At 38.8% G+C, this 12,992-nt stretch overlaps 1 protein-coding gene across 1 annotated transcript; it reads left to right on the top strand.

The window, feature by feature from the left end:
* The first annotated feature begins 1,316 nt into the window (after positions 1-1,316).
* CMTM8 (CKLF-like MARVEL transmembrane domain containing 8) lies at positions 1,317-9,613 on the top strand. The gene is made up of 4 exons (XM_009891979.1): positions 1,317-1,322; positions 1,645-1,818; positions 6,164-6,280; positions 9,066-9,613. The coding sequence occupies exons 1-4, from the start codon at positions 1,317-1,319 to the stop codon at positions 9,147-9,149; spliced, it is 381 nt and encodes a 126-aa protein (XP_009890281.1). The 3' UTR covers positions 9,150-9,613.
* Positions 9,614-12,992: the final 3,379 nt, after the last annotated feature.

Below are 12,992 nucleotides of genomic sequence, written 5' to 3'. Positions count from 1 at the left end.
AGATTTTTCTAATTGCTGGACAACTCGCAAAACACACAACTTTTCTTCCTGTGGCACATGACTTGACTTCTGTTTTGTTTACTCCTCATCCCTCTTAATGCATTGGGGATTGCTTAACACTAGAGAAAACCAGAGAGAGTATGTTAAAATCTCTGGTTCGTGTATTACTTCATGTCTTAGTTATGAACAGATTGCCAGATTCGGGATCAGGAGGGAGTTTTTTTGCCCAGACTAGTTTGCTTGAGGACTTTGCTTGAGTGTGAGTTCTTGTCTGCTACTTAGGGCAAGGTCACTTGCAAGAGGGCAAAGAATGGGTTGAGAGCAGCCTTGAGGAGAAGTACTTGGGGGTGTTGGTTGATGAGAAACTCAACATGAGCCAGCAATGTGCGATCGCAGCCCAGAAGGCCAACCGTATCCTGGGCTGCATCAAAAGAAGTGTGGCCAGTAGGTTGAGAGAGGTAATTCTGCCCCTCTACTCTGCTCTTGTGAGACCCCACCTGAAATACTGCGTCCAGCTCTGGAGCTCTCAACATAAGAAGGAGTTCTGTTGGAGTGGGTCCAGAGGAGGGCCGCAAAGATGATCAGAGGGCTGGAGCACCTTTCTTATGAAGACAGGCTGAGAGAGTTGGGGTTGTTCAGCCTGGAGAAGAGAAGGCTCCGGGAAGACCTTATAGCAGCCTTCCTGTGTCTGAAGGGGGCCGACAAGAAAGCTGGAGAGGGACTTTTTCCAAGGGCATGTAGTGATAGGACAAGGGGGAATGGCTTAAAACTGGAAGAGGGTAGGTTTGGAATAGATATTAGGAAGAAATTTTTCACCCTGAGGGTTGTGAGGCACTGGAACAAATTGTCTAGGGAAGCTGTGGATGCCCCATCCCTGGAAGTGCTTGAGGCCAGGTTGGATGGGGCTTTGAGCAACCAGGTCTAGTGGGAGGTGTCCTTGCCCATGGCAGGGGCTTGGAACTAGATGATCTTTAAGGTCCCTTCCAACCTAAATCATCCTATGATTCTATGTGTTAAGACCTGTGGAATATAATGACATTCCCAACATGACCTGCTCTGGTCCAGCAGCATGTTACAGTGGTGATGGCTGTTGTTATTTTACTACTACCTTTTATAATAAGGTCCTAGGAGTTGTTTTGTGTCTGTGGTGGGTGCCTGCCAGTCCACAGAGCAGGTGTAGAACATTTTGAACTAGACCCCCAACTATTCAGTTACCTGTGACTGTGACAGATGGGACCCAACGATCCCAGTGGTCCTTCACAGGCTTTTGTTTCTGAAGTGACTTCACTGACTGCAAAATAGTGGTATTTACCTCCATGCACGTAAGCTAGTAGGATGTAATAAGCAATCCTTTTGAGAGCTAGCTGTAAAACCACTGCAAGTGGGGCTTCATAATAGTTAAAGGTGAGCTAAATCAACTCCAGGACACCTTGTTCTGCCTTTCCCTTTGTGACATCCTGCCACAGCAAAACTAGTTTTATATGTTTTTCTTTTTTGTTAGATTACTGTTCTGTCAGTGTAGCATCCCAACTCAGCTCATCAAATGCGTATGTGACCGGCAGTGGTGTCATTCCTTGACCTAGAACAAATGTGTGAGATCTAAGACTGTGTAACAGTTTGCTTTCTTCTCCATAACTTTTGCAGGTATTGGGGCTGCTGGTGTGGACCCTGATTGCTGGAACAGAATACTTTCTATATCCAGCCTTTGGCTGGGTGATGTTTGTAGCTGTGTTTTACTGGGTTCTCACCGTCTTCTTTCTGATCATCTACATGACAATGACCTACACCAGGATCCCCCAGGTGCCATGGACCACAGTGGTAAATACACCCATTCTTTGTTGTTTCAGGTTTGCTGGGTTATGAAAAGAAGAAAATATTGATGCATTCTATGGGTGTAGTTAACTAACTGTACTTGTGCTTTTTGCAGATTTTTCCATAATTACTGTGTGGCTGTGTACCTGCAGCGTTTAACCTTCATACTACCCAGACACTTTTAAAACACTTTTCTTATGATGTTTCACCATTTTGTTCAGCAGTTGATGTAGTGACTTGATTTTTAATAATGTGCATGTGACTGATACTTATGCACAGTGGCCTCTCTTTCTCCCTGTAGTGATTACATCCCATGAAGAATGAGTCTGTTGCTGCCTAGGAGCTAACAGACCTGGCCATATGGCTTAAACAGCAGAAATCCCTACTTGAATCAACACCATGAATTGGAAGTGAGGCCCTGGCTCTTAAGACATGAGTATTCTTCTGCTAAAGTAAAAACAAAGGTGGTTCAGAAGTAGCAACAGTCTGACAATCCATACATGGCCTACTGTGAAAATGGTGCTGAAAATTAGTGTTATATATATATAAAATACATGCCATGTAAGCCTTTAGCTCAAGACTTAAAGCAAATCAGATAAACAACTAATGTAATTACAGAAAAATTTCACAGGCACTTAAAATTCAGATCCAGTTCTTGTGCTTTGAACAAACCTGGCTAGCTGTACCTCTCAACAGTATATTTTTACATGATTTTCATAACAGGCTGGTGTTCAGGGTGATAGATCCTAAAATTCATTGTCCTCTCAGGCAAATGGCTATTTGTGACCCATCCAAGAATTACTATAAACTTTAGCTTTGCATTTGTTTGATGCAGTGAGATACTGTTTGGTTTTGTGGTTTGGTTTTGGTTTTTACTAGCTAAAGATTATTGACTAGAATTCTGTTATTTTTATGATAAAATGTATTTGACTTCTGTGTTACAAACAGCTTGTTATCAGCTGTATTGCATATGTGACTAAAATTCAGTTCTCTTTTCGTCTTCCCATTTGCTGCTGTAATAAATAGCCAGCTATAGCAATTACTAATAAGAACAACCAGGATAATGTTCAGATAGCTTCTCTGTTTTCAAGTTTCATGACCAGCAATTACCATTAAGGCTATAACACTGCTATAGAAATGTTGGATTATTTCAATTACAGCAGTAATGTGTCTGGGTACATGTAAAGGTGTGGGGTTTTGGTGGTTTTTTTTTTTCCATTGCATTACATGTAAGTAAAGTATATTCAAAGAGAAAGCATCTTTGTATCCCTTTGGATACAGCTTTAGTCATTACCCTTCTTTTATCATTTTAACACCATTATCAGGCAACAGCTGCACATAAATGAGTTGCCCCTGATCTATGTGGTAGACAAGCTGGAGTATTTGATTTGTTTCTCCTTCATATTGAGTGTATTTCTTGCTCTGAGTTCCAAACGTATTGTAGATAAGATCACACAAATGTAGGTCCGAAAGATAGGCTCCTTTTATAGTAAAGGGTAATACGATGAGAAAATAAATGCAAAATAAATAAAAGAAGCTTGCATTCCAGCTTGTTTTGCCCTAAGGTATTAAAAGAGCTGTTGGGAACAGCCTGTGAATTGGACCTCTGCCACTCCTGGCTCGCCAGGAGGAATCTTGCATCTCTTTTCAGGGAGATGTTGTTAATGTCTTCATTCAAGACAGCATAACACACACCTTTTTGAGTGAGTGAGTTTACGCCCACCTTCCCCCTATTCTCTGAAGTATCCTGAATTTCAGTCTCTGCTAGTTATTGCTCTGCCTCCTTAGGGCGACAGTTAGCTCAAACTGTGCCTATTGTATGCAGTATCCAAAACGACATCTGGACTTCTCTGTCATAAATTCACTTTTTGCAGGTTAAGCACATTATGAAATTGCTTAAGATGCAGTTACTTTTACTGCAAATTAATCCAAAGGACGTGCTTCAAAACTGACTCTCCTTAATAGTGCAAGTTCTTTGCTAAAATAATCAATGGAAGCTTTTAAAATCTGGTAAATTTGAATTTAAGAAGCAGATGGTAATTTAGCATGAACCATTTGGTTTGAGTAATATATTGGCAGTAAAGGCCCAATCAGCTTGCATTGCATTCCATCTTCCCCAACAGTGTTATTTCCCAGAGCTGCACTTCTCAAAAATTATGTGCTTTTTTCTTTTCTACATGACAAGATAGTGCAGGGATTTGTAGCTTTCCAGGGTAATTGAGTCTTTTTGGAACGGGAAATCTAAAAATAACAACAAATACTCTAGGCAATCAAATTTGGAGTTTGAAAATCAGTGCTTTACAGAAGTTCACCTGAACCTGCCAATTGTTGGCATCTTATCCTAAAACTGACAGTTTGATATTTTGTTACTGTAATGCCCAGATAAAACAAGAGACGTGAAATCTGTGGATAGAGATAATACCTTTTATTACTTCAACTGATAAATGTGAGATAAATCTCACTCATTTATAAGTGTATGAAAAACCTCAAGTGCCAGGCCTTGGCCTCCATCTGAGTGCTGAGGCACTGCCCATGGCTCCCTGTGGAAAGGTGGGTACGTGGCTCTTTTCCAAATGCCCTGAAGTTGCAAGGACTTAGGAACCACAGGAGGACGTGCCTGCCCTTCGGCCTGTTCTGAAAACTGTAAGAAGGCTTTTTGCATGGGAAGTCTCATATAGGCAGTGGTGACCTGAAGACTGGCATGTAGACAGATGATAGCACAGCATGCTGCTCTCTGGAGGGGCCTGCAGTTGATGAAAGCATGTGTTTGGGGAATGGCTTCCTTTCAGAAAGTTTTGAACCCTGCATGTCATGGGAGCGTGCAGCAGTGGGCCAGACTCCAAGACTAAAGTAAAACTCCACCAGGACCAAATGTACTGGAGATGGATGCGGGGAGCTTCCATACCAACCACTTCGAGCTGTTGATCCACTCTTTGGTACACTGAGGGAACTGCTGATGTGGATACAGCTGCTCTTGCTGCCTTCTGAACTTCTCTTCTTCAGCTGCAGCTCTTTTTTTAGATGCTGCTAGAGTCGGTGGCTATTGAAGTCAATAGTGAATAATTGGTATATATTCCTAGCATCCTCTGGGTCACACCATGGAAATTAGTAAGATGGAGCTGCACCAGTATGGCAACATTTAGAGACAACTGGGGCAACAGAGTTAAGGGTTATGATATTTCTCTGATACTCTGGAGTGCAAACATGGGGCCAGAAGCTGAAGGGAGCAGATCATGCACAACACTGGGACCTGGTCTAAAGTGTGTTACTAATTCCTGCACTTCTAAGTAGGCACAAAGCATGTCACAGGTATTCCACTTAAACATGGTGCCAGTGAACAAAAAGTTATATTTTATGGCCTAATTCAAATGCCTTAGACAAGTATCAGGGTGCAGTTTGGGGGGATTTTTTCAAAAAATAAGAATGAACTTCCTATAGCCATGACCAAGTAGTGAGAAAGTAAAGAACACAGTATTAAAATTACTTAAAAAGAACTCCACACTCATACTTTTTTATCTCTTTCATCTTTTCAGACTTCTGTTCTCCCTTCCTTTGCTGTTCTCTCTCACACGCAACCCCCAAACTGTTTTTATTTGTTCTCTGTAGTGTTATGTGACACCAATGTTACCTGCTTTGCTTCTTTCTTAGTAATGAACATAGCTACCCTGAGATATTAACTCTGCTCCTTGGAAGACAAAATGCAGCATCTGCCATGGATGGGTCTTGATGACCCATGTCGTCCATTCAGACTGTTCTCCTCCATGGTTTTCTCTGTTTCTTTCTTCTCTCAAAAATGGGCAGAAGGGAAAGGTATGGAAAGGTGGAAGAATATGACTGAAAAAATTACAGCCTCTTTATCTCCTTCAAAAGCAGAGAAAAACAAAGTTTTGGAAGCTTTATAAATATTCTTGGTATACCCAGGAGTCATTGATTCCTCCTATCTTTGTGTAGTTTGGAAATGTAATGAAATTGCAGTTCTGTTTTCTTTTTTTTCATGTAGTGTCAAATTCTTTCTGCCTAACACTTTGATTGTGATAAGCAAACTGTGTCCTTATTATCACTTTTGGAAAATAGCGGCACAGCAGCTTTAAGACTCTAACAGATTTAGTGTGACGGAGAGAACAGTTTGTCCAAAATGTGTTTTAATGTTTATGGATCTTCAAAGTAAGCAGTTAAATTTTAATCTTACAAATCGAAATCTGGAAGAAGGTAAAAATAGTTAAGAATCACATTTCTTGTACATTGCATGTGTACGTTTTATTTCAGATGAGAGTGTGGTAATGTTGGAATAGAAAATGGTAAAAAAATGCATGTGCATATTTATTACTTATGTTGTTTGGTTTTTCAACAGGGTCTATGTTTTAATGGAAGTGCCTTCATTTTGTACCTCATTGCTGCCATTGTAGATGCATCTTCAGTTACCAAAGAACTGGACGGTCACAATTACAACAGCTGGGCAGCTTCTTCAGTGAGTTCGTTTTTTGTTTAAATCAGTTCTATGTCCAATAAAGTTATACCAAAAGAAGGCTCGCTGGAAGTGTGGGTTGAAATGCATGTGTTCTGGATTTTGAAAAGCTGCAGACTGATATAGAAGCTTACACACAAAAACTATATATAGCTGTAATTCAGTTCATAGGTTTTGGAGGTGACTAGAAGTTCCAGCAGGAGGTAACAGTCACATCAGAAAAGGCTGTAATGTTTTTAAGATCATACTGCTTTTGCCCTCCCCTGCCCCCCTTTATTACCAGCTCTCTGCCAGAGGTTATAGCCTACACATCAGAGTAGACAAAACAGATTTGGTGAGCACCGAGTCACCTCAATGCACTTGGACAACTTCAAAAGCAGTGTAAACTAACTCAGCTAACTTTGCACGCATGTAGATTAGGTGCATTCAGCTTTTTTTGGGCTGAGACATACACACCACCTTTGGGGAGGTGCTGAAGTGGTATTGCTGTTTCTAGTGATCTTCCTGCTACAGCCTCAACTTTCGATAATCTTTCTTCCGAGCTGGGTGAGAAACGCCTGAAAAATCATGTAACTTCCCAGGGTTTTAAAGTGGATGCAAATCATTAATTAGTCCAACATTACTGTCTTACAGCTTGGATTTGGAAATCCAAAACAGTCAGTCCATGTGGGTGAAAAACAATTATTTTTTTTTTTAAAGAGCCTTGTCAGTTTCTGAGTAGGTGAATGCATTCTCTAGCTAAGTTAAGGGACTTGTAAGAAAACTTGTTGCGTGTTGTGGCAACAGTAGTCAAATTCAGTTATGTAAAGTAATTCGAAATGACAGCTACTTTTCTGACTGTTCATGCTTCTGTAGTTGTCCTCTCTGGACTGTTCACAAATCCTGTCTTTGGTCTGAAGCTTATTGTATATGGCCGTGAACACAGAGACTTGAACACATGCTCTGTTTTTGTCTTGGGAATTGGATAACTATGTCCCTGTCACTTCAGTGGTGTTCAGGGTCTTCTCCTCTTGGCAGTTTGTAACTATTGATCTGTTACTCAGCCACTGCTGTTGACAGGAACTTGCTTGCTGCTAGATAAGCTTCCATGCTGATTCAGTTTTTATGCAAAATGCATGAATGGTCAGCGTCTTATGGGATATCTGGAATCTCTTCTAATGCCTCCTAATAGTGTTTATCTAATGCACTGTCTAAATAAACTATTAAATGTAGATTCTTGCTTTCTGAACCCATTAAGGGTTTCACGTGTGGATATTCGGGAGAATTTAGCAAATCAACTATCCCCAACAGTCATTCTTTTAGAAAGATTTTAGATAGAGCTTTTATTTTTTAAGGAAAAAAAAATATTGGAAAAGAAGAATGCTACAATTTTCTATTGTTATATTTTACATAATCATCTACAGTTTTTGGTGCCATGGATTAAATTTACATTAGACAACACTCGCCGGGAGCCCTCTGTTGGAGGGCTTAGATTTACTGCCTGTACGTGTGCTTAGTAGTGCCCTGCTCTCAGAGCTGTGGTGTCCACCCAGGCCAATGATGGTATGTAAGCAAGAAACATCGGTAGAATCAAATTATCAGATTTTTTTTTAGGCTGGAAAGGACTTCTGGAGGTGATCTGGTCCAACTCTCTCCCTCCTTAAAGTAGGGCTAACTCATACCAGGCTACCAGGGCCTTGTCCACTTCAGTTTTGAGTATTTCCAAGGATGGCTGTTCCACAACATCTCTGGGGATCTGTTGCCATGTTTGATTCCTCTCGTTGTGATTATTTTTTTTTTTTCCTAATATCTAATTGAAATTTCCCTTCTTGTAATGTGTTTGTTCGCTCTTGTCCTATCACTGCTCATCTCCAAGAAAAGTGGTATTAATCCTATTTGCAGTGTCAGCTTTATTTGGTTCAGTTATGAGCACAAAACATTCTGGTCTTATCGTAAGACCATTTTGAACATTGTCTATTTTGAACAACATGCCGTGATTAACGGGAACTTAACCACTGGCACCGAATTGGCCTTTATCAGTACAACTGAAATAGTCTACAGCTGTTCTTTGGTTTCTGTGTGCGTATGCCACAAGGACTGTAGAAGCAACACCACTGATACTGTGTAGGTCTAATCTTCAAACTTAAAAATAAATCTCGCCTGCTACAGAAGGCTTATTCTGTAATCAATTTCTGACAAAGTAGTAATATCTCAATGGGGTTGCTGTCACTGTTATTTGCACTGAGGAATACCTTTATTCATCAGTAGAGGACCTCTGGAATTGGTACCCTAATCAGTACTGCTGTTTGAAGTGATGTCAAGGCCTGCATTTGAATTCAAGTTTTTTCTGTAAACAAACCTATTTTGATGCACAGTGTGCCATCGAGAGGTACAGCTGGGCTGTAGGCAATCCTTGGAACATAGCAGCAGTGCAGGAGTGTCAGCTTGAGCTCTCACACATGGACTAGCCTTCATTCTTTACCAGCAATTGATGTTAAAAACAACAAGTATAGGATCGGTGGGAGTCCAAAGTATAAGATCCATACTGAGGCAGTATAATGTCGAGATACACGTTGAAATATGCCATTTTTTGTCTGCTTTTAGATCTGTATTTCTACACATAATATAAGCTTACTTACACAGTGTTGACTGTGATGGCCACACAAATACAAGGAGGTGAAAGAGTGATATTTCAGTCAGCCTGCTATTTCTCCTTTTTCCAAATCACATTAACTATTTTTTCATAAAAATGACAGTGCTCTCAAATATATTTTTTTTCCTAATATATTTTTTTCTCCTCTCTCCACAGTTTTTTGCCTTCGTGGTTACCTCCTGCTATGCTGGAAACACGTATTTTAGCTTTATATCTTGGCGATCACGAACTTTGCAGTAAATATTTTGTTAAAATGAATTCTGTAGTATAAAATATCTTGAAGATCATACTCTTTGACAAAAGTTTGGAAGAAGGATGAGGTCTTTTTGAATGTTTCTGTTAGAATGGACACAATATATTTTAAGATGAGATTAAAATGATTATTTATAATACAATATCATCTTTAGAGACATCTAACACCGACTTTGTACTGTATAATAAAATTTCATAAGGCTTCTTTTAAAATTAACATGGTATTTTTCTAGATGCTGTATAGATGTTATTACTAAACCTTTAATAAATCTTACTCAGACCATGTGCCAATTTTGTAACTGTAACTTTTTAAATGTTACAGGTATACTTTTGATACTGAATGCTACAAATGAAAACCAAGATTGATACTGTCTCATGTATAAAAAGTGACATTCTGCAGAAAAAAAAAATACCCAAAACTTAAAAAATAAATAAATAATTGGCCCAACTGTGCATATTTTGTAAACTGGGGAGTAGAAGGTTGCTTTTTGATTTCTTTTTCAGGGTAAAAATATATACTACTAAGAATTCTGATGATTCTGTCAGTTTGCGTATTCTAACAGCTTCTCACAACCATGAAATTGCTTTGGGAACCTGTTACTGTATGCCTGAAGCTCACTGAAGGAATGTTGCACATGAAACACATTGTCTTAACAGGTTTCTCAAATCCAACAGGCTCCAAGGCATAAGTCTAGACAACAGTCCCTTTATGCTCAGTGTTTTACCTACTGAGAATATCACAAAACACCTGCTAAAGGTAATACATTTTGTTTCTCAGGGGACTGTGTTTTTCTCTTTTCTCTTCACATTAGGCCATTAATCTATCCTAATTAAAATCTAGGCTTCTAAATCCTATTAAATGATATAAAGATTAAATCCATAGAAGAATTGTCAAGACGCCAGTGCTAAGAACAAAGAATTTTCTCCTGCCTTCCCTGCCTACTGGCATCATCTGTGAGTTGTTAGTTTAACAAATGAACTTTTTAATTTGACGCTCATATTTAAATATCTTTGAGTCAAGCAGAAGTATGAAAGAAGATGATGACTTTCAAAACAGATGCCTTTGAATATTACTTTCAAATACAAACTACCTAAGGAATTTTTTCCAGGAATTATGTGGAAAGTGTAAGGTTGTGATTATTTTGTGGTATTATTTAAAGATTTCCTCATTTAAAACTACTGGTAGATCTTTTATTACTCGATTAAGAAGATTTGGACTCTCCTCCAGTCTTCGCAAACTTAGCTGGAAGATTATATATGGTAGTAGAGAAATCTTACTGCTTAAAAAACTTCTTTATTTCTCCCTGTAACTAAATAGTGTGGGCTTACTTACATGCATGCCCTGCAGCAAAGAAGATTTATCAGCAGCCAGCTAATTCTGTTCTCTTCTTGATCACATTGTTTTGTTCTTGATTATCTGTCTGGAGTCACAGGATTTCAGTGTAGGGGAAGCCAAGGTACTATTTAAAAACCTGTATTTGTCTGCAAATCGCATCTGGTCTGCACAACAAAGGTCAGGCTGTCTGCTGCTTGCTAAAATTATCCAGTTGTGAGAAGGAAGAAGGGCTACCAACTATGCATTTTATCTACACAGATAAAATGTGTCATTAAAATCCCGTATGCTCTTTTCCATTGCTGGAAAACAATCAAAGGCATAAAAGTGATCCAAATGTCAACTGATAAAATGTGACTAGAAATACAGCCAGAATTAAAAGCTCATCAGTGATTTCTCATCAGTAAAAATACTTTAGTAGTAATAGAAATTCTTTCTTAAATGATATTTGTTGTACCTATCTTAAGTGCAAAGAACATGACTGTATTTGTACAAAAGTTTCATGATTTTGTGGTAACTGCGATGGTCTGATCAAAAGTCATAACCCAGACAACATTTGTGGATAGAGGTAGTAAGAGGGAGTAAAGCTAAGAGGGAGTAACATGTTTCATCCAGTTTATCAAAAACTATCATGGAAACTGTGTACATGTCAATAAACCCATTAATGATGGACAAACTCACGCTATTAGCAGATAAGGAATGATTCTGGCATAATATCTATCATCTCTCTGAGTCTTTAGTGCTGATCTTCAAGGGAAGATGTATGGAATGTCTTCCAAAGGCAAATCTGTGAGTTGAATCCTTAATTCTGAATTTAAAAAAATACATACTAGGCAGAAATTTGCATTATGGTTGGCCTTGCTTTTTTTCACCAGCCTTATCTGCCTTATCTGCATTAGAAAGATAATTATCTTACTTCCTATGCTCTTTCTCATCTGTCTCATTTCTCATCTGTTCCCCAGATACACCAACTGTCTGTTTTTTTCAAGTGTTATGAATTTCTAGGTAAAATTGGAGGAATGAGTTCAAGCTTAGAATTGCTCCTGAAGTTTGTTCCTCCTACTTCAGGCCTGAAGAAAGGCATAAGCTCACAAAAGGTTATCTGTTTCTTCAAGTGCATTAGTCTTAAATACTGACTTGCAAACTATGACTTATGCCTTTGTATATTCTAATACTGATAAAGAAGATAAGCGAACTGTGGTTTATCATGTAACAATTTAAACAAGATTTCTATCTGCAGGCATTGCATAGTGTTCATAAAATTGAAAAAAAACTTATTTAAAAGAACAACTGGTAAGTGATGAAGTCAGTGAAATTCTTAATACAGATATTCAGAAGAATAAACAAAATGCTAATCAACTTGCAGAATTAAGGTATTTGGTATTATAGATAACTTGTTTCATACAGTCTCTGAAAAATCCAAGTCACCCACATACATAAGGATACTTGATGTCAACTTACGGCCATCAAATTTCATTTATTAAGGAGTTGTCAGTATCTCTTACCATCATCATCATACATGGTGCACTTAACAAAGTGAAGTAAATAGCATGAGAACAGTAATAAAAACTTCAAATTCAGCAGTGTTTTAGTCTGACTTTGTGCCAGCGGTTTTCAGAAAATGCCTGTATTTCAGAGTAGAAAATATGACTGTTATTCTACTCATTAACTTTAAGGTATTTCTATTTTGCCGGGCTGAACTCAGATCAGCAGGGCCCCATTCATATACACACTTTCAAAAGAAGTTAAGAACTAAAGAAGCTGAATCAGCAGGTAAGAAACATATATTTCTTAATAGGAAGTACAGAAGTTACCAGAACCTTCCTCTTCAGGGCTTGCAAGAAACCTAGGAATGTGCATGCATCTGAACTTGAATTGTAAGAAGAAGGGGAGGTGGGGGAAGAAGCAGCTGTTTAAAAAACAACAACAAACCAAACCCTCTTTCTCAGCAGCTAGCATTTGTGTAGACTGGCAATGTTGTAGCTTTGAAATCTAATGACATGAGCTAAAATTTGGTGGGACAGGTAATACCTTTTCTCACAACTATGTACTGCTTAGTCTATTACAGGCCGTTGCCTACACTGCCCAAGCCTGCCTTGCTCATGTAAATTACTTATGCTAGACCCTTATTTGTGTTGGAGATCATCTGATCTTACCTGTTCGCCCTCCTAAGACAATTTTAGTTGCTGAAGGAGCTATTAAATACTAAATATGAACAGAATGTGCATCCTAACTGCAGAACAGCAGAAAATGGGGTTACTCCTCTGAAGAGTATAAAAGCTCCATCTGCCCAGCTTAGAGGCTTGCTATTACCTCACTTGTCAGAAAGCAAAACAAGTTATTTTTAAACTTGAGGAAATACATAGCTTCCTTTACTGACTTTTGTTACTATCTCTGCATGGTTGAATTCAAACAATGGGGTTGAGACATTGGGACAGTCGTTACAGTTTTGCCTGTCGCTGCCCATTTAATGCAAACGTCTTATCTTTTACGAGGTC

This window comes from Charadrius vociferus, unplaced genomic scaffold (assembly GCF_000708025.1).
Source record: "Charadrius vociferus isolate BGI_N301 unplaced genomic scaffold, ASM70802v2 scaffold349, whole genome shotgun sequence".
Lineage (NCBI taxonomy): Eukaryota > Metazoa > Chordata > Aves > Charadriiformes > Charadriidae > Charadrius > Charadrius vociferus.
Note: the sequence above shows the minus strand (reverse complement) of the source record. Positions and strands in the feature narration are given on the sequence as shown.